At 37.8% G+C, this 22,906-nt stretch overlaps 1 protein-coding gene across 1 annotated transcript in view; it reads left to right on the top strand.

Annotated features, from left to right (window-relative positions):
* The window catches only part of LOC131845263 (nuclear pore complex protein Nup98-Nup96), an 80,096-nt gene that overhangs the window by 12,855 nt on the left and 44,335 nt on the right, over nucleotides 1-22,906 (top strand). The window contains exons 2-16 of the mRNA XM_059194303.1: nucleotides 4,521-4,637; nucleotides 5,251-5,376; nucleotides 6,202-6,405; nucleotides 7,914-8,054; nucleotides 8,750-8,886; nucleotides 10,076-10,205; nucleotides 11,584-11,673; nucleotides 13,011-13,106; nucleotides 14,084-14,175; nucleotides 15,019-15,169; nucleotides 15,789-15,923; nucleotides 16,409-16,513; nucleotides 17,466-17,565; nucleotides 19,001-19,098; nucleotides 22,399-22,532. Of these exons, the coding sequence (XP_059050286.1) occupies nucleotides 4,595-4,637; nucleotides 5,251-5,376; nucleotides 6,202-6,405; nucleotides 7,914-8,054; nucleotides 8,750-8,886; nucleotides 10,076-10,205; nucleotides 11,584-11,673; nucleotides 13,011-13,106; nucleotides 14,084-14,175; nucleotides 15,019-15,169; nucleotides 15,789-15,923; nucleotides 16,409-16,513; nucleotides 17,466-17,565; nucleotides 19,001-19,098; nucleotides 22,399-22,532 (1,782 nt within the window). The 5' untranslated portion in view covers nucleotides 4,521-4,594. The remainder of the gene's footprint in view (nucleotides 1-4,520; nucleotides 4,638-5,250; nucleotides 5,377-6,201; nucleotides 6,406-7,913; nucleotides 8,055-8,749; nucleotides 8,887-10,075; nucleotides 10,206-11,583; nucleotides 11,674-13,010; nucleotides 13,107-14,083; nucleotides 14,176-15,018; nucleotides 15,170-15,788; nucleotides 15,924-16,408; nucleotides 16,514-17,465; nucleotides 17,566-19,000; nucleotides 19,099-22,398; nucleotides 22,533-22,906) is intronic.

Raw genomic sequence — 22,906 nt, 5'->3', positions numbered from 1 at the left:
TGCTCACAGCAGATTTGCTACTACTGGTTTAACTCTTATCATAAGGTTGGCAACCCTGAGATCAACACATGCAAATGCGTGTCTATCGAAGGGAATGGGGAATTCTTGTCGCTTGTTTTTGGTCGGTGTATTTTTTTAGTTGAGTAATATAATAAGGGTAGCTCTCTAAGGAGATTTAGCCCAGGGTCCCACAAATTCACGATCCGCTCCTGATGTTTAATGTCTATCACAAAGGTTTTTTGAGTCATAGACCCCTTGCCATATTTTTCGGTTTTAGGTAGACCCACCATTCTTACCTGGTATTGATTTTTTGTAAATTTCTAACTATAGTACAGTTTAGTTTTAAAAATATATAGTAAAAACAAGATGACCTCTGTCGTAGACCCCTTGCAGTTTGTCATAGACCCCTGGGGGTCGATATAGACCACTTTGGGAATCACTGGTCTATCATATATATAATTAATTATTTGTAATAGTTGTTAAGTTTGTGAACTAATAAATTGTTTGTTATATTATATTCTTGTTATTACTGATAATAATCAAGTTACAGTATGAAATGGTTTAAACAGATTTTTTTTTATATAATTGGACTGGCAAGAAATCAGACGGCCCGCCTGATGGTAAGTGGTAACTGTCGTCTATATCTATTTTTCCTAATCCTAAGTGATAAGGGTTGTCCACCCCTAACAATATTTTTTATTTTTGGGCAAATTTTTTTATATATATTTATTTTATTATGTGTCATTAAAAAATACATACAAACCTAAATTTTCACTCTTCTATCATCAACTCCTATTTTTTTATAGCGTTATTAATTTATATGGCAAAACATGTTTGCCGGGACAATTTTTCTAAAATAAAAGTAGACAAAGTTACTCCTTATTACATCAGCTACCTGCCAACAAAAGTACCGTCAACATCGGTCTACCCAGAGATTAGCCGGAACAAACAGATAGACACACAGACAACAGATAGGTGTATGTACCGTATTTATATTCATATGCATGTAGTAAAAAACGATTATTTCAATATTACAAACAGACAATCCAATTTTATTTATATGTATAAATGTATAGATAATGAAATGGTACACCTGCCTGCGCTAACTAATGCGCTGGCGAGGCACCAGTGGAAGATGATAAGATGAGCATGGTGTTTGTACTATCCTATTGTTCTTTTGAAAATAAAACAAATATTTTGTACTCATGTAAAGGATCTTGTATTTTCCCTCCAATGAATTAGCTCAGAATGACAAGTTTATTTAAAAATTAGTGTTCTGTGTTCTTTTTTTTTAAAGTTATATAATATAGCAAAATGAGGTTGTATACATTTATAAGTAACATCTAACGTCTTACACACATGGGGTCAGGTCAATTAGTACATAGTGACAAATTCAACAAGAATTTATCATGATGTTTTCCAGCGGGAACCGCGGGGAGGGCGACCTAACATGGTAGATTACTAGCAATGGGGTCATGAGACCCATTACTGACAAACCCCTCCCCTTAGCCTAAAAGGAAGCCTATTGATTGATGATGTCCGTAATCACGTTATCACGTGACGCCCGTGATACCACTCACGCGTTGTCACTCCAGAGTACTAACATGTCACGCCTCTATCCTGTAATTTCACTTCCTAATCTGCACTACAACCGAAACACAGTTTATGAAGTAAATTCCTTGGTGCTAAGTGAGTTTAATGATTCTAGCTTAAAAAATTACGAATTTGCAAGCAAAGTTTCATCCCCTACTTTATTTTATCTCTAAATTAACTCTTAAATATGATATTTAAAGTTTGTAAAAGTGATCCCTATTTTTACAAACTTTGAATGTCATATTTATTTACTTGTGGCGGCGTGGTGGGCCGGGTCATTGGGCTCCCTAAAATATGGTCGAGCGCAGTGATGGCTGGGTCATCCGTCATAGTCGTAAACGAGTGCTGCTTGTAGGGACTGGTCTGCACTAATCACGATGACTGATTTCCTCTTATTAATTGTTTAACCAGTTGGTTATATATTCAATATTTTTTCTATTTGAGTATTTAATTGAATTAGTGCTAATTGGTGGTTTGTATTCACACACTTAAACTTAAAAATGTAAAGTAATCATAAAATTATTTAAAAGAGCAACACACAAGTTTCTTGCTCGTTCTTCTTGTGATGAGGCAGCTTTCCGAATGAGCGGTAGATTAAAAAAAATGTTATGACTATTCAAAAGTGCTTAAATTAAGTTTATTTGAATAAATGATTTTCTATTCTATTCTATTCTTATATTTAATCAACAGTCTAAATAATTAGTTTATAGCTTCTAGCTATAAAAATTACGACATGCAAATGTACAATCTGTCATCCTCCGTTTTCAACATCCTACAACCCTTTTTCGCCAAAAGCCCTTTCCTATGTCTTTTCTCAGGGTCTAGACTATCTGCGTACTAAATTTCATTTAAATCGGTTCAGTAGTTTTGCTGTGAAAGCGAAATCAACATACAGAACTTCTAAAATGGGAGATTCTATTTTGCTCCTGTACTCCTCCCATTTACTCATGGACTGACTATCCAACTTTGATGAGACATTGTAAATAATAATAGTATCCCACCTTTCAGTGGGCTCGCCCAATGAATTTAAAGCACTTAATTTTTTTGACAATGTGTCTATTAAATTTCGTAATCCTTCATATGACTCCTTATATAATTGTGTAATAGCAAATAGACACTTTAAATGTTCGTTTACAAGAAGACGTTTGTTGTACATACAGACAAATATAACGATACTTCATCTAACATCTCCACTTGCAACTCCTTGCAACCCAAAAAGGGTTCTTTATTTTTGTTCAATCGTCATGATCATCATCAGCCTTGCCTTTATCCCATTATTTGTGGTCGGCGCAGTATGTCATTCTCTTCCACTGCTCTCTATCGGTCGTCATATCTAAACATACTCTTCTTTTATTCATATCATCTTTCACACAATCCATCCATCTTTTCTTAGGGCGTCTCCTCCCTTTACATCCATCCACATTCATATTATACACTTTCCATAAGACATGATCCTCGTTCCTCCGCATAACATGCTCAATCTGTTACCTCACAACTTTTGTTCAATCAACAGCTTAAAAAATAAGTTTCAAGCTTCCAGCTGTAAAAACACTACTTCCGTAAAACACATTTATCATATCTTATTATTAATATTATAAACTCGAAAGTTTGTAAGTATTGAGGTTTGTTACACTTTCAAGCAAAAACTGCTGAAAGGATTTTGATGAAACTTTACAGTAATATAGCTTATACATCAGAATAACATATTTTTTATTGAAATTTAATGCAGGTGAATGCGCGGGCACAATTAATAATAATAATCTCAGGACAATTCACACAGCGCCATCTAGACCCAAGTTAAGCTAGCTAAAGCTTGTATTATGGGTACTAGATAACTGATAATAATAATAATCTCAGGACAATTCACACAGCGCCATCTAACCCAAGTTAAGCTAGCTAAAGCTTGTGTTATGGGTACTAGACAACTGATACAAATACATATATTTTTTTTCGTAAATACATACATATTATAGAAAACACCCAGACCGATACAAACAATCATACTCATGAATACAAATGTGTAGTGAAACAGAAGCTTGTAAGATGAATACTACTTTATTGACAGTTGAGGGTAATATTGAAAACATGAGTAGTTAACTCACATAATACACTACAAAATGTTTGTGCCGTGCGGGGAATCGAAACCGCGTCCATCGGACGTAAAGCGGTGTGCTAGACCGCTACACCACCAAGATCGTCATATTATATATAATTAGTGTAGCCGACGTGCCTCGCGACTGCAAACCGGACCTGTAAAATAAAAACTAAAATATTAATAAAAATAAAAACACATAAAACATATAGAAATAACCATAATGTATATATAAATCCATACTTACCTTTTACTATATATATGTATAAATTGATGCTTCACTGTTAAAATATATTGTTCGTTTGTAGGGTGTATCTGTAAAATTTAATGTTACATACCTGTATACCTACTTATTTGATAATTAAATTGATCCCACCGCTTGTGCGTAGATAGCGACACCTATAGCAGTTATCACTTCCCTCGCACCGCAGGCGAACGCGTCCACTATCCTCACGCTATATATGCGCAAGCGACACGGACAGCTGTAAACTTCTATCGATTTTCATTACTGAATATTTCACCACTCCACGCTTAACTGTATCGGCTTCAATTAGTAAATCGACGTTCCGGATTGTATCTGGCGCAAAGGAATTCCCTAGCAATTCAACGTGGAAATGCTGCGAGCGTTATGGGAACCTTTAAGCCGGGTACGATACGGGACAATCATAGCAATTAACTTTTAGGTGTTTTTTTTTGTTTTTTTTTTTTTTTATTATCTGTATTAATGTAATTAATTTTAGGTTTAAATAATAACATCGATTGTATCTTGTGGAATAATATATGAACTTAATAAATATGTTAATTAGTAAATAATAATTTTAATCTTCTATTGCAGATAATGTACAAATAAGCGTGACGCCGTAGTGATAGAAATCGAGTGATAATCCACACGTCGTTAACACCAGCAGAATGTTCCAGAAACCGGCATTTGGTAGCAACACCTCAGGGTTTGGTAAGTAAAAAGATTTTTTTTTTATTATTGATGATAATCATCTCGACCCGGAAGACGTCCACTAGAAATAGAAATAATCTTTATTCAAATAAACTCATTACAAGCACTTTTGAATAGTCATATTTTGATTCTACCACTCATTCGGAATGTAGATTCATCACAAGAAGAACGAATAATTTTTTTATAGTTTTTTTTTTATAGTATTTTATAGAATTGGGACTGGAAAAATTAATATTAGGAAAAAATTTACGTTCATAAGGGGCCGTTCAAGTATTACGTAAGCACTATAGGGGGGCGGGGGGTCTTTTCTTTGCTTATTTTGGATGACATGGGGGTGGGGGAGTCTGTATGATGATTACGTCATCGGTCGTAATTTACTTTTTTACACGAATGGCAACCCTCACATTGTCTTTGTTAAAAAAAAAATACATTAATTGAGAAATGTTTACGTAAGCATGGGGAAGGGGTAAGAGCTTTGCTTACTTTTGCTGACAACGGGGGATGGGGGGTAAATAATTGTAATAAATCTGCTTACGTAATACTTGAACAGCCCCTAAGCGGCTAAAATGTCCTACATGGATAAATGATTTTGGATTTGCTTGTAATTCCTCAGGGTCGTTTAATGCGGGAGCCAGCACTTCGACCTTCGGTGGGTTCAAGCCCACGACTGGGACGAGTGCGTTCGGAGCCCCGCCGGCCTTCGGAGCCGCAGCCGCCACACAGCCCACCACGGGCGGAGGTATGGAAGATATACAAACATTTGTATTCATGATTATGATTGTTTGTATAGGTATGGGATACGTATAGAAGATATACAAACATTTGTATTCATGATTATGATTGTTTGTAAAGGTATGGGATACTTATAGAAGATATACAAACATTTGTATTCATGATTATGATTGTTTGTATAGGTATGGGATACGTATAGAAGATATACAAAAATTTTTATTCATGATTATGATTGTTTGTATAGGTATGGGATACGTATAGAAGATATACAAACATTTGTATTCATGATTATGATTGTTTGTATCGGTCTGAGTGTTTTCTATGTATATATTATTTATAAAAAAAAATTCAAATATTTATGTCAGTTGTCTTGTACCAATAACACAAGCTCTGCTTACTGTGGAACTAGATGGCGCTGTGTTAATTGTCCAGGGTTTATGCATATAAATAAAATTGGAGTGTCTGTAGGTAATATTGAAATAACCGTTTTTTACTACATGCATATGAATATAAATGTGGTACATACACTAAAATAATATTTTTTACACCGATTTTCACCGATTTTATTGGGACTTTTTTTTTGGCAGGTAGCTGATGTAATAAGAAGTATCGTAAGCTACTTTTATTTTAGAAAAATAAAGTTAAATTCCACGCGGACCAAGTCACGTGTACAGCTAATTAATAATAATAACCGTGAACAATTCACACAGCGCCATCTAGTCCCACTGTAAGCTGAGCTTTTGTTACGGGTACTAGACAACTGATATAAATACTAAAATATATATTTTTTGTAAGTATATATAATTTGATTTCATATGAATTTATAACCCAGGTCTTTTCGGCGCTTCCAACACCTCTACGAGTCTATTCGGGAGCTCCAACACGGCGACCACAGCGCCTGCCTTCGGCGCCTCCACTAGCGGCTTCGGTTTTGGCGCTAACACCTCCACTGGAGGCCTGTTCGGCAGTAACAACACATCTACGGGGCTGTTCGGTGCCACCCAGAATAACTCGGCGTTCGGTGCTAAGCCCGCCGGTGAGTTTCATGTGTTTTTATTCATTCATTCATTCATTCATCGCAACCCGGAAGACGTCCACTGCTGGGCATAGGCCTCCCCCAAAGATCTCCACGACGATCGGTCCTGCGCTGCTCGCATCCAATGCCTTCCAGCGATCTTGAGCAGATCGTCGGTCCACCTTGTTTTTATATTTGACCCTAATAAGTTAGTGCTGGTTGGTAGTTTGTATTTGGGTCGACTTGTAAAATGTGAAATTGCAAGGATTATTTAAAAGAGCAACACACAAGTTTCTTGCTCGTTCTTCTTGTGATGAGACAGCTTTTTCCAATTGAGCGGTAGTTTAAAAAAAAAATTATGACTATTCAAAAGTGCTTAAATTAAGTTTATTTGAATAAATTATTTTCTATTCTATTCTATTCTAATGGAATGGTGCTTCCGCCTGCGCTAACGGTTTACGCTGGCGGGGCACCAGTGGAGGATGATAAGATGAGCATAAGGCCAGGTCAGTTAGCACATCGTGACAAATTCACCAGGAATATATCACGATGGTTTCCAGGGGGAACCGCGTGGAGGTCAACCTGATATGGTACATTGCTAGTAATAAGATCATAGTCCACATTACTAACAATCCGTTTCACCCGTAAAATGGATATTACACTTACATTGTAGAATGAACTACCTGCCGAGGTTTTCTCACGAGACTACAGCATGGGGTTTTTCAAGAAGGGTATAATGATAATAATCTCAGGGCAATTCACACAGCGCCATCTAGTCCCAAGTTAAGCTAGCTAAAGCTTGTGTTATGGGTACTAGATAACTGATACAAATACATAGATTATATATTTCGTAAATACATACATATTATACATTATATATAAAAAATCCGTGTCACGTTGTTTGTCCGCGATGGACTTCTAAACTACTGAACCGATTGGACATTGTCTGCAATTTGATCCAACTCGAAAGATTGGATAAGCTATCCTCAATTTATAGTCGCAATATTATTTTATTACAAATTATTTATCTATATTATTGCGCGATGGCGTCGACTTATTTATTTAAATAACTTTAATGCACGTCATACACAGGTAAAAAGTACATATGGCGGACTTAACACCTAATGGCATTTTCTACCAGGCAACCATGAGTTGTGCAGAGATAAGTTGTTGGCGGTGCAAACAATATTATAATATTTTATAGAATATACATGAATAAATATATATATACAAAAATATACCGTACACATAAATATATGACCAATAATCTGACAATGAAATAGTGATTACAGCCGACAGTGTAAGCATATTACAATAGATACAAAAATATATATATGATTCGCCTTGTAGTAAAAATGAAGAAACTTAATGCTAAAGAGAAAAATATATAAAAGATAATATATGATAGTATACAAAATTATATGTTAAGATAATGGTTCCGCAATCTTCGCTTGAAAGAAATTTATCTTTTGAAATCTTTTTTGAGTCTGTAATAGATCTATATGAATAAAGATATTTTTTTCCGTCAGGTGGCTTCGGTTTCGGTAGTACAGCGACGACCGGTACGACCGGTGGAGGCCTGTTCGGGTCGACGGCTGGCGCCACCACCGGACTGTTCGGACAGCAGAACACCACCCTCGGAGGTGGCGGACTCTTCACCAACAATACAGGTCGGTTTATTACTGATAGTGTACGGTCCGGCCGCTCAGAGTTTGCGTTTCGGACAGGTCGGGATCGATGTAACTTTGAATTGTATTTAAATACATGTTAAAACATGTATTTGACACATACTCATATATGTATAGAACTAGCTTGTGCCCACGGCTTCGATCGCGTTAATTTATCACCTTAGGGTGGAGTTTATCAAAATCTTTTCTTAGGGGATGACTACGACATAGTAGCTTTATGCATGCAAAGTCTCAGCCCGATCGGTTTAAAATTGACAAAGTTTCATACAAACTTTCATCCCCTATCCTATCCCCTTGGGGGTAGAATTAATCAAAATCCTTTCAAAAAATATATAGTATAGATGTTATGACATCTACCTGCATGCTATATATTTCAGCACACATCCGTCCATATATATATTGGGTTGTGCGTTGATAGATCACTATGTCACCTTTGAGTTCTATATATATTGATAGAATAGAAAATCATTTTGATATATTTATATACATTTACACATTTGACATAGGTATATTTTACATATATATATATATATGTATGCACACACATATATATATATATACATTCATATATTAAGAGATATATATATATATATATTAAATCTACCGTCAGTACGGAGTGCTTTGAAGCTAAGAACTAACAAGAAACTTAGTTCGTATTCTTCTCTTATTTCCATCAGGTGGTTTCGGTCAGCAGCCAGCAGGTGCTGGCACCGCCCACGTGAAGTACAACCCCGTGGTGGGGACGGATGTGGTGGTCAAGTCCGGCACCTCGCAGAGCATACTCATTAAACACCACTGCATCACCTGCATGAAGGTAAGGAGGACTCTAAGTCGACCATCTAAGTAAAGTCTTACATGGTGGACTTAGAGGACTGACATTTTACTATGGGACCGTTCAAGTGTTCGTAAGCACTATGAGGGGGGCGTTGGGGTCTTTACTTTGCTTATTTTAGATGACATGGGGGTGGGGGAGTGTAGATGATGATTACGTCATCGCAGTTATTTACTTTTTTACACGAATGGCAACCCTCACATTGTCTTGCTAAAAAAACAATACATTAATTGAAAAATGTTTACGTAAGCATGGGGGGAGGGGGTAAGACCATTGCTTACTTTTGCTGACAAGGGGGATGAGGGGGTAAATAATTGTAATAAATCTGCTTACATAATACTTGAACGGATAATGATGGTAGCAAACAATCATACGGCCCATCTGATGGTAAATGGTTACCGTAGACTATGGATGTCTGAGACACCGGAGGTGTCACGTGCGCGTTTCAGACCATTAAGAAACCATAATATACCCATCTTGAAAAGCCCCATGCTGTAGTCTCTGCAAGAAACACTGACAGGTAAAAAATAGCACCAATATACATGTAAATACATACATAAATGTAAACTATAACAAATATTTCTTTAATGGGGTTATGAAAGAACAAACATTTAAATAAAACAGCCGAATTGAGAACCTCCTCCTTTTTTTGTAATCAGTTAAAAACTCGTCTGCATGTGTACCTCAGTCTCACCTATTTCAGCCAAGCAGCTTGCTTTGTAAGCTGTTTCGGTTGTAGTGCAGATTAGGAAGTGAAATTACAGGATAAGAGGCGTGACATGTTAGTACTCTGGAGTGACAACGCGTGAGTGGTATCACGGGTGTCACGTGATAACGTGATGTCCGTAGTGCTGTTCATGTATGCGACGGTTACCACTTACCATCAGTTAGATCATCATCTGCAATCCCTCGCCCAATCAAACGGGTATCAAAATTACGCCGCCTGAGTCGAGGTTCGAGCTCCTAGCGGTGCTCTCAGACTAAAGTCGTATCCGTCAGGCGGGAGTTGTCCTTCAGCCGCTCCATAAGACCTTCCTTTGGTTTGGAGTGCCATCTGCACTCGCCCACTATCGTCCGGTGAAGCTGTAAAGGCCAGCGGCCAACAGCATAAGAGTAGCCCGAAAAAAACATCAGCTTGTTGACACTTAAATAAATAAAATGTGTTCATCAGGAATATGAAAGCAAATCATTGGAAGAACTACGTCTGGAAGACTACACGGCTGGCCGGAAGGGAGCCACAGGCGGTGTTTTCGGCGGTTTCCAGAACACGATGGAAAATAAGCCATTGTTCGGAGCTAACAGTGAGTGTATACAAATATATATATATTTTCATAAACGTTTTTTTTTATATACTACGTAGGTGGCAAACTAGCATACGGCCCGTCTGATGGTAAACGGTTACCGTAGCCTTTGGACTCCTGAATCACCAGGGGTGTCACGCGTTGTCGACCCTTAAGAAACCTTAATATACCCTTGAAAAACCCCAAGCTGTAATCTCTCGAGAAAACCTCGGCAGGTAGTTCATTTCACAATCTAAGTGAACGTACGTATTCTTTTTTATTGGATGATAATGGAACGCTGGCGGGGCACCAGAGGATGATAGGATGAGCAAGAGGTCAGGTCAGTTAGCACATTGTGGTACATTCACCAGGAATTTATCACTATGGTGTCTAGGGGAACCGCGTGGAGGATAACCTGATTATATGGTATACTAGCTATTCCCGCGACTTCGTCTGCGTGGAATTTAAGCTTACTTTTCTAAAACATTTAGGGGGATGAAAAATAAATGTAGGCCGATTCTCAAACCTACTCAATACGCTCACAAAATTTCATGAGAATCGGTCAAGCCGTTTCGGAGGAGTATGGGAACGAAAACTGTGACACGAGAATTTTATATATAAGATATATAAATAAACAATAATAATATATGCTATCCGGCTGTTCGGTCTCATGGTTGGATGAATATCCGGTATCCGGCCAAACTACTATCCGTTACATCTCTAGTTCTAGTACACTATATCCTGGGAAGGTGAAAAACATCGCTCCTAAGAATATCCTTCAACTCCTGTTCCTGACGGGCCTGTCCATCCATGGTCATAAATAAAGCATAATTTTTAAAAATAAAATGTTTTTTTTATACTACTATGTTGGCAAGCAAAGCATACGGTTCATCTGATGGTAAATGGTTATCGTAGCCTATGAACGTCTGAAACACCAGGGGTATCACGTGCACGTTGCCGACCCTTGAAATGGGGGGGAAAGGTGATTGTTAGTAATGGACTGATGATCTCATTGCTAGCAATGTATCATGTCAGGTCCACCTCCACGCGGTTCCCCCTGGAAACCATCGTAATAAATTCTTGATGAATTTGTCACAATGTGCTAACTTACCTGACCTCATGTTCATCTGATCATCCTCCACTGGTGCCCCGCCAGCGTAAACCGTTAGCGCAGGAGGGTGCATTATTCCATTATCATCCATAAAAATAGACTCTGTAATGGAACATCGTGATAAATTCGCTTTGAATTGGTCACAATGTGCTAACTTATCTGACCTCATGCTCATCTTATGATCCTACACTGGTGCCCCGCCATCGTAAACCGTTAGCGCAGGCGGGTGCACCATTCCATTATCATCCATAAAAAAAAAGCCCGTTGAAATGTGGTGTATGTTCGCAGCGTCGTTCGGCCAGCCGGCCACCACCAGCGCCCCGAGCGTGTTCGGCGGCGGCGGCATCGTCTCCGGCGGAGGCTTCGGACAGACGCCCGGTCAGACAGACTTACTATATCACTAATATAATAATAATGACGACCTCGGTGGTCGACGCGGTCCAGCACACCGCTTTACGTCCGATGGTCGCGGGTTCGACGGCACAAACATTTGTATTCATGAGTATGATTGTTTGTATCGGTCTGGGTGTTTTCTATGTATATTATGTATGTATTTACAAAAAATATCTATATGTTTGTGTCAGTTATCTAGTACCCATAACACAAGCTTCAGCTAGCTTAACTTGGGTCTAGATGGCGCTGTGTGAATTGTCCTGAGATTATTATTATTATTGTTATAATAAACAACTGGACAATTCACACAGCGCCATCTAGTCTCAGTGTAAGCAGAGCTCGTGTTTACTAGATGACTGATATAAATACATAGATATTTTTTGTAAATACATATATAATATACATAAGCGGGTTGCATTTCTCGCACGGTACAAACGAGCTCGTGTTATGGGTACTAGACAACTGATATTTTTTTGTAAATATATACATAATATACATACCATTTTGACAGCCTCGGTGGTCTAGTGGTTTAGCACACCGCTTTTCTATCGGATGGTCGTGGGTTCGATTCCTCGTACGGCACAAACAATTGTATACATGAATGTAATTGTTTGTATCGGTCTGGGTGTTTTCTATGTATAATACGCGGGTTCGATTCTCGATTCCTCACATGGTACAAACATATGTATTCATAAATATAATTGTTTGTAACAGTCTGGGTATTTTCTATTTATAATATGTATTTATGTACAAAAAAAATATGTATTTGTTATATGTGTCAGTTATCTAGTAACCATAACGCAAGCTCTGCTTAGCTTGAAACTAGATGGCGCTGTGTGAATTATTCTGAGATATTATTATAATCAAGAACTCTATTACTAACACTCCCGTGTAACTCCATGTAACTGTATTTATTCATTTATAATTTAAGAGCTGTGCTCTTGTCGGTGGAGCTCCCGCCACCTTCCACGATCTTCCATCAGTCCTTTTAGCTGTTGATACGACACGACTCCAACTTGTTCTTTAACCTGCTTGATATAGCTGTGTCTCGGTCTTCCCCTTCCTCTCTTTCCATCTATTTCTCCTTCTATAATGTTGTTAATTAGTTCGTCGTGTCGTATCAAGTGCCCCAACATTTTCCCCGCCTATTCTCAATAATATCTATGATCTGTCTCTTTTCTTTAATCCTCTCAAGCACTTCTTCATTCCTTTTTTTTTTTTTTTTTTTTTTTTTTTTTTTTTTTTTTTTTTTTTTTTTTTTTTTTTTTTTTTTTTTTTTTTTTTTTTATGTATTTGTATATATAATAATGTATAATTGTCAGGTACTTTCTCGTTCGGGAGCAACACGCAAAATAACACGGCGTCGACGGGACTGTTCGGAGCGGCGAAACCGGCATTCGGGACCACAGCCACTACGGGTAATTTGTTTATTTTTATATTTCCATAATAATATAGCCATTTAAATATTCATAATATACGATGCGTCGCGTTTAGCTTTTTTATGGGAATAGTTAAAAAAAATAAAAATATTTTAGAATATTTAATTAAAAATAAAATATTTACTGAGCAGAGCCTATAACTAAACGATTACTTGAATGACGAAGTTGGTACCATGCACTGAATTTTCATTTAATGTTAGACATAAATATATAAAAATACTGAGACGCGGAAAAAAAAGTTAAGATGTCGAGTTAGCAGTTGCCCAGCGCGGTGTATACGAAGATGTGGGGCGCTAAAATTATAATGTAAAAATATGACGTTCATAAGGTAAAATGTCCTACATGATCAAATTATTTTTGAATTTGAACAGCTTATAACTGGAATGCGCTGCCCCTTGACATCTAAATATATATAACTCAAACGTGACTGACTGACTGACTATCTATCAACGCACAGTCCAAACCACTGGACGGATCGGGCTGAAATTTGGTATGCAGGTAGATGTTATGACGTAGGCATCCGATAAGAATGGATTTTGATTAATTCTACCCCCAAGGGGATAAATTAGGGGATGAAAGTTTGTAGGAAATTTGTCAATTTTAAACCGATCGGGCTGAGACTTTGCATGTATAAAGCTACTATGGCGTAGGCATCCCCTAAGAAAGGATTTTGATAAATTGCACCCCTAAGGGGGTAAATTAATTTATATTTGCGAAAGTAAATGTAAACTAGTTAAATCTTGCTCGTTCTTCTTGTGATGAGACAGCTTTCCGAACGAGTGGTAGATAAAAAACAAATTGTTATGACTATTCAAAGTGCTTAATTATGGAATTAATGATTTTCTATTCTATTCTATTCTATTATCTACGCAATGATAATAATATCTCAGGACTATTCACACAGCGCCATTTTATGAATTATGAACTCTAATATGAAAGTTTTTGTAATTATTCAGGTACAGGACTATTCGGCGCTACAACCACACAAGCGCCGTCATTTGGCACCAATACATCTACGTTTGGCTTCGGATCCACAACACAAAATCAGGTATTCAATATTCCATTGTAGCCGGTTCGATTCCTCGCATAATGTATTGAACGACATCTATTATTTAAACCTTACAATCATTACATAGTAAAACAAAGTCGTTGTCGCTGTCTATCCCTATGTATGCTTATATCTTTAAAACTATACAACGGGTTTTGAAGCTGATTTTTTAATAGATAGAGTGATTCAAGAGGAAGGTTTTAATATATGTACATTACAGTGCGAAGCCGGGGTGAGTGCCCCGGCTTCGCAGCATATGTATGTATGTGTATTATTATTATTATTTTATTATATTTATTATATGTGAAGGTATCCGCAGAATACCAGCGTCGTGGCACCCCGTCACGACATATGTTGAGCGGAGACCTATTTGGACCAATGAAATTGATATAAACCGATAAATTGTAAATTAAAATTTGAAAATTATTTTCAGTATATGTACCAAATAATAAATTTTCTATCTTTCTTTTTTCATCACTTTGTGTGTTGCTCTTTTTAATAGATGTTTTTTTTTATATAAATAATTACTATAACAAGTAAGAGGCATCGATAATCAACATAGAAATCTTTATTAGTTAATCTTTCTCAGTTTCTATTTTATCGTTATTTCTTTTATAGTAAGCGCAAAGGAAGTATTTTATTTGACATTTAAATCTTTTTTCTGGCAGATTTATAACACTCTGGTATTTTATTGGCTGTAAAACGAATTACGGCCAACGACATTTAGATAAAATCAGGTTATCACGGTCACGCGGTTTAGTACGGTGTGCTAAACCATTAGACCACCGTGGCCGTCCGTTATATTCTATTCTATTCTATTCTATTTTATTTTATATTATCCAGCAGTCGACGGGGTTATTCGGCGCTAAACCAGCTACAACCGGTTTTGGGACTACGCCAGCCAACACGGGCTTCAGTGGGTTCGGAAATACCAGCCTCTTCGGTGCCAAGCCTCAGCAAACAACAGCGCCGGCGTTCGGGTCCACAGCTCCGGGTATGTTGTTCTTTAATGTAGTTTTAATGCTTGCGGATGCTGTCAATATATAGCAAGGCCTATTACTCACTAAACGATTACTTGAATGACGAGCGTGCATGGCAATAGTTCTCATGTACGGGATTTTCATTTAATGTTAGACATAGACACCTATATAAATACTTATGCATTGTAAATAAACTGGATTTAAAAAAAAGTAATTCAATTGAGTTTCTTGCCAGTTCTTCTCAATTGGATATATATACCGAACTGGACGGTAGGGAAAAAATATAATGTAAAAACTTGACGTTCATAAGCTGGTAAAATGTCCTACATGAATAAATGATTTTTGAATTTGAATATCTGAACTATAATCTGCGTCAAATAAGATTATTTGACGCAGATTATAGTTTTTATACTGTCTCTCTCTCTCTCTCTCTCTCTCTCTCTCTCTCTCTCTCTCTCTCTCTCTCTCTCTCTCTCTCTCTCTCTCTCTCTCTCTCTCTCTCTCTCTCTCCCCCTCCCTCCCTCCCTCCCTCCCTCCCTCCCCCCACCCTCGTATATTATTTGACGTATATTGTTGTTGTTGCGTTAGTCATTTGTAATATATAAATAACTAAAGGTACTGTTACATGTACAGCGTTTGGCGGGTTGTCGACTGGTTTCGGCACGGCTACCTCCACGGCTGGGGGCGGACTGTTCTCCAATGTGTCGTTTGGGAAACCAGCGAACAGTCAACCAGCGTTTGGATTTAACACACAGCCTAACACACTCGGTGAGTTATATCAACTTATTTTTTGCTACTGGCAACTTCATATTATTCATATACATATACTAGCTACTGCGGCTTCGTACTACACCCGTACGTACATCTAAATATATATAACTCAAAGGTGACTGATATAGTGATCTATCAACGCACAGCCCAAACCACTGGACGGATCGGATTGAAATTTGGCATGCAGGTAGATGTTATGACGTAGGCATCCGCTAAGAAAGGATTTTGATTAATTCTACCCCCAAGGGGATAAAATAGGGGATGAAAGTTTATATGAAACTTTGTCAATTTTAAACCGATCTGGCTGAGATTTTGCATGCATAAAGCTAATATGACATAAGCATCCCCTAAGAAAGGATTTTGATAAATTCCACCCCTAAGGGGATGAATTAACGCGAAAGAAGCCGCGGGCAAAAGCTAGGGTATTATACACATAAACGTTCGTCCTGAGCCAGGTGGAGGACTAGGAGCCCCGGGCGGAGGCCTGGGCGCGGGCGCGGCCCCGTTCGGGGCGAAGCCCCCCGCGCCGGCCTTCGGAGCCCTCGGCGGCGGAGTGTTCCCGCAGAACAACACCTCCTTCCGCACAGGTACACACCATACTGTATATCTAAATATATATAACTCAAACGTGACTGACATAGTGATCTATCAACGCTCAGCTCGAACCACAGGATAAATTTGGCATGCAGGTTGATGTTATGACGTAGACATCCGCTAAGAAAGGATTTTGATTCTACCCTCAAGGGAATAAAATAGGGCATGAAAGTTTGTATGAAACTTCGTCAATTTTAAACCGCTCGGGCTGGGACTTTGCTTGCATAAAGCTACTATGACGTAGGCTAAGAAAGGATTTTGATAAATTCCACCCCTAAAGAGATAAATTAACGCGTAGTGCTAAACCGCTAAACCATAGGGGTTGTCAATTTATACATTATTAGTTTTATGGCTATACAATAACATTAATAGTACACTTGTAAGAAAGAAAAAAAAAGAAAAGTTTTCTAATGCTTTGAAAATTCATTGAGGTCTGGTTTCACATTTATAATAATAATATTTTTTTTTTTGTTAAAACTAATGCACAAATATATATAAATAACGGTGCACATGGCGGACTTAACACCTCGAGGCATTTTCTCCCAGTCAACTATTGGGCAAACAGAGATTCATATAGGCGTTGCATTAAGAAAATTTGAAATTGAAATCTAAAAAATAAAAAGAAGATAACTTTAATATGATTAAATATAAATATATATGCAAACATACTTATAAACTATAATACATAATATTAATAAATAATTATACATATATAAATATAACTACATACACATATACATACATACAAATACACATACAATTATAAATTTATACAAATCAACAGTGAAATTCAGATGCATAGAGGAGGTTGAGTAAAGGAGTAATACTACAGAGATAACAGGAGCCTACACTAGTTCACTAATATGGACAATAAAAAAAATTGTAATAGTCCTTTTTGTGAGAAAACCAATAAATTGTTTTGTAACGTTTTGTAAATTGACTCAGGTCTGGACAGTGGCCTGGGCGGCGGCGGTCTGTTTAACACGTCACTAGGAGGCAGCGGGCTGGGCCTCGGACTGCATGCCAACAACACGGGACTGCTCAAGTAAGCTCAATAATTACAGTTTTATATTATATACTAACTGTACTCGCGGTTTTACCCGCGTTAAATCTATACTAACATTATAAAGCTGAAGAGTTTGTTTGTTTGAACGCGCTAATCTCAGGAACTACTAGTTCGAATTGAAAATATCTTTTTGTATTGGATAGTCCATTTGTCGAGGAACGCTTTAAGCTATATAACATTACGCTACGACCAATAGAATAGAATAGAATAGAAAATCATTTATTCAAATAAACTTACATTGAAGCACTTTTGAATAGTCATTACATTTTTTTTAATCTACCGCTCATTCGGAAAGCTGTCTCATCACAAGAAGAACGAGCAAGAAACTTGCGTGTTGCTCTTTTAAATAATAGGAGCGGAGCATCAGTGAGAAATGTTCCAAAAACGAGAAATATTATTCATACTTGTGGGCTTCCGTTGCGTAAACGGTTCAAGTTATCCAAAAATATGTATGAAGTGTTTTTGATAACGCGAACGATGTCGCTGGCACCGCTAGTTACAATGTAAAATATAGCCTATGTGTTATTCTGATGCATGAGCTATATTACTGTAAAGTTTCAACAAAATCCGTTCAGTAGTGAAAGAGTAACAAATTTCCATCCATTCTCATAAACTTTCACATTTTTAATATTAATAAGATTTTTAATATTAATAACAATCGCCGCAAACGTTGTTTTACCATATAAATTTATGTACTAATCTTATATATAAAATTCTCGTGTCACAGTTTTCGTTCCCATACTCCTCCGAAACGATTTGACCGATTCTCATGAAATTTTGTGAGCGTATTGAGTAGGTCTGAGAATCGTCCAACATCTATTTTTCATCCCCCTAAATGTTAGGGGTAGTCCATCCCTAATTTTTTTTTTATTTTAAGGCACAACAACGTTTGCCGGGACAGCTAGTATCACTATAACAATATAAATAGGGGTTGGTGATAAAAGGGGGAAAGATTTATGCGTTTTGAAGTTTGAAAGACGAGTACAGTAGATCTATGTAGGTCTTAGCACCTAATAATAGCCCAAAACCCCCAATAAAGAAAAAAATAGTAAGATGAAAGTTTAGGGTTGTATGTATTTATTAATGACACATAATAAAAAAAAATTGTCCAAAAAATAAAAAATAAATGTTAGGGATGGACAACCCTTTTTATTTAGGGGTATGAAAAATACATAGTAGCCGATTCTCAGACCTACTGAATATGCATATAAAATTTCATAAAAATCTGTCAAGACGTTTCAGAGGAGTATGGTAACTAACATTGTGATACGAGAATTTTTTTTTTATTCATAAAATTATTTTGATATCTGTTTTTTTATAAGTTGTTTTCGACTACATCCTTTCGAGACACACACATACACACATATAAGACAATTCTATATATATATATGACATATACAATGTTGTCTTTCAGCAGCGCCAGCGGGCAGAACGTGCATGAGCAAATGCTGACACTGGCCGCCCGGCCGTATGGTGACTCGCCACTCTTCAAGGACCTACTGCCTGATACGTGTGAGTGTCTTTTGATCATCATATCCTCATTCGATAACCGATTTATTGCAATCTAAACTAATTAACCAAATTTCAGTCCGATCCGCCTAGTAGTTTGGGCTGCGCGTTGATAGATCGCGAGTGGCAGCGCTAATGATAGGAAGTAATGTGTTTACACTCTCGTGCTGCTCACTTCCTTGCCCACTCGGGCTGAGTGTAAATTGGGCTTTATAAGGGCCAATCGGGGTCGTAATGTGCTAATACTCTGCGGATCATAAGAATAGATTTAATTTCTGTTAATACCGCTTCCCATCCCCACGTGATCCCTTTTTTCGGTAACGAATATAAGGGACCCCCACGTGATCCCTTTTTTCGATAACGAATATAAGGGACCCCCACGTGATCCCTTTTTTCGATAACGAATATAAGGGACCCCCACGTGATCCCTTTTTTCAATAACGAATATAAGGGACCCCCACGTCATCCCTTTTTTGGATAACGAATATAAGGGACCCCCACGTGATCCTTTTTTTCGATAACGAATACAAGGGACCCCCACGTGATCCCTTTTTTCGGTAACGAATATAAGGGACCCCCACGTGATCTCTTTTTTCGGTAACGAATATAAGGGACCCCCACGTGATCCCTTTTTTCGGTAACGAATATAAGGGACCCCCACGTGATCCCTTTTTTCGGTAACGAATATAAGGGAGCTAAAATAGAACTTGTTTTTAATAAATTTTGAATAAAAATTGACAAACCTTAGGGATGAACGTAATTCGGATATATCAGACGGGTGGGGATGTTTTCTAATTGCCTCCATTTTATCAGGATCTACCTCAATCCCCTCTTTCAATATAACATATCCTAGATATTTTACTTCCTCCATCATGAATTGGCATTTACTCTTTTTAAATTTCAGTCCGCGGGAGTGTAAGCTGTTTAAATCTTTATTTAAAGTGAATAAACGTGATTTTTCATCATCATTATTTTATCGTCTAAGAATATTTCAATATTCGAAATATCATTAAAAAGATTCATCATAATAACTAGCTGGAAAATGCCCGGACTGGAAGGTAGACCATATACTAATCTGTTATTATTTTATATATAAAATTCTCATGTCACAATGTTAATTACTATACTCTTCTGAAACGGCTGGACCGATTTTTATGAAATTTTATTTGCATATTCAGTAAGAGAATCGGCTACTATCTATTAGCCATACTCATAAGTGATAAGGGTTGTTCACCCCTAACATTATGTTTTTATTTTTTGGGCAAATTTTTTTATTTATATTTTTTAATTATGTGTCATTAAAAAATACATACAACCCTACATTTTCACCCTTCTATCACCGACCCCTATTTTAACGCTATAAGCGTTATTAATTTACATGGGAAAACAACGTTTGTCGGGTCAGCTGGTATACATAGAAACCCATATGTAATAATAAATATAAGTTTATTGTGCAAAAAAAAAAAACAGTTACAAAAATGGACTTAGCTAAGGTTCTATATCTACTATATATACATATAACTTCACTTTTTATACTAATTTAAAATTTTTATGTAGACAAATCGATTGTATATTAAAAAGTATATATAAAAAAAGAAGAAACACACACATATGTGTGTTAATTACCGTAATTTCCGTCTAGTTCCGCATCTTTGGAATCGGCGTACTGGAGTAGTCGTATTCCAGTCGGTGCCCTCGCGTTCAGTACGTCGCGCAGCTCGTAAGCAGTCGTCGCGGTAGTACTGCGGGGCCTCATTTCGCAGCCGTACCCTCGCCGTCCCAGTGAAACGACCCAGCTTGCCATCCAATTATTCCTTATATCTGTCGACTACAGACAGTAAATTACTATTACTATTTTGTAATAATATAACATCGTTACATGACTTCATAAAACTAGGTAGTTTAATTTTTAAGTCACTCGGCCATTGTTTACCTAATGACGACGTAGTATACACCCTTCGATAACCGATAACTCAAAATTTTTTACTTTTCCCCCCATATCGGACCGTCGATCTAATGACTCCGGCCGGTTGGTAGATGATGATGGTAGCCGGTGATGGTAGCCGAATAACGGCTGCCATCATGGAATAATAAATAAATAAATGCATACAAAATACGATCATAGTGCATGCATGCATGCATAGGTTTAAACAATAAGATTATAGCCACATCGAAGTAGCTATAGTATCTGACATATTAGGTAAGTATATATATATATGTATGTTATAATATTGTGGGTGCAAGCGAGCAAGGTGGACCGACGATCTGATCAAGATCTCTGGTAGGCGATGGTTGCAAGAAGCGTACCTATACGTCTTACTGTCCACATGTCCCTAGTTTTTCATTATTGTGTTATTTTTTTTTGTTCTGTTTATTCTTTGTCATATGGTCCTAAGGTCTAGTTTTTTATTATTGTATACTATTGTTTTCTTTTTGTTCTGTTTGTTTGCCATCTGGTCCTAAGGTTTACTTTTTATTATTGTTTTTTTTTTTGTTATATTCGTTCTCTAAATGAAAGGTAATGGATCTACGCCCATACAGCCATGTCCGCTTGTTTTTGATGATCTTAAGTTTGTTGGTTAATTTTCTGTCTTGTGTTCCTGAAAAACATATTCTTTACTTTCTTAATCTAAATCTCTTTCCTAAACAGACTCCGGGATATGCTCTTCCTCCATAGTAGGCCCCAAGGAGTTTCTCATACTAAACAACTCGCCGCATAGAAGAAACTTTGACACATTGCAACACGGGGTGTGCTTTCTAGTGTATCGAGGTTTTATCTTTATAATGAAAACTTCTCTACATAACGTTAGAATCACTAGTTATGATGACGATTTAGGCTTTGATTCCGACTATCGGAAGCGAAACCCCAAGTAGCACCCGTGACTTGTGACACGGGTATATGTTTAAAAGGCCCTCTTAGAATGTATTAACACTCACCTTCACTACTTGTAGTTGATCCAAAAATAAACCCAGTTAAAATCAATCTCTAATACAATTTACTTTAGAATCCAAAATACAACCGGCACGTTCTGTGCTCGTCGACCGAATGTCGCGGCTTATAAAGCCTCCCTCCTCTCACAGATATGCGTGGGGGGTTAGGTTAGGTTAGACGCAACTAGTTTACCGATACCGAGTAATAATGAAACTACCTTCTTTTAATATATCGCATTTTTCTAACTAACTAACAATAACATGATCCCCACCCTGAAAAATCTACCGGAATTCACCATATTCATATTGTGTTTATTTATTACGCGTCGGATGTATTATGTGCAATGTTTGTGGTTGCGGTGGCGGTGACAGCGACGGGAGAGGAGGCGCTGAGGCCGACCAACCCGGCCGCGCTGAGGGCGGCGCTGGGGGTCGGCGCGGCGGCCTACCGCGTCTCCGCGGCCGCCCCCCGCCACGCGCTCGCCACGCGCGCCCACCACCACAAGGTACGCCGCACACGCCGCACACGCCACACACGGCCCGCCCGATGACCGCGCTCTTCATTCGGTATGCTATTCAAAACGCCCTTCCCCGTCAGAGGGGTGACCAAAGGGAGTCTGGGATTCGTACTAACTAAACGACACGATATACCTACGAGCTCCGTTGCGAGACTCTCGAAGTCGTTAACATTCTACCGCAAATACCAGTGTTGACCTGACTTGTAGATGGTGTAAGGTAGGACCCATCTCGGTGTTAGGGCGACCTATTTCGGCCTATATCATTGTAGAAGTGCATCAGTACTGGCCGCGACTTCGGCGGCTTTGGCCAGCCCTATAGATGGTGTAGGGCAGGCCCCAACTCAGGGCTCATGTTAGTGCGA

This window comes from Achroia grisella, unplaced genomic scaffold, assembly GCF_030625045.1.
Source record: "Achroia grisella isolate CSIRO2021 unplaced genomic scaffold, CSIRO_AGI_Agris_v1 utg461, whole genome shotgun sequence".
NCBI lineage: Eukaryota > Metazoa > Arthropoda > Insecta > Lepidoptera > Pyralidae > Achroia > Achroia grisella.
This window is presented reverse-complemented; position numbering and strand designations above follow the sequence as displayed.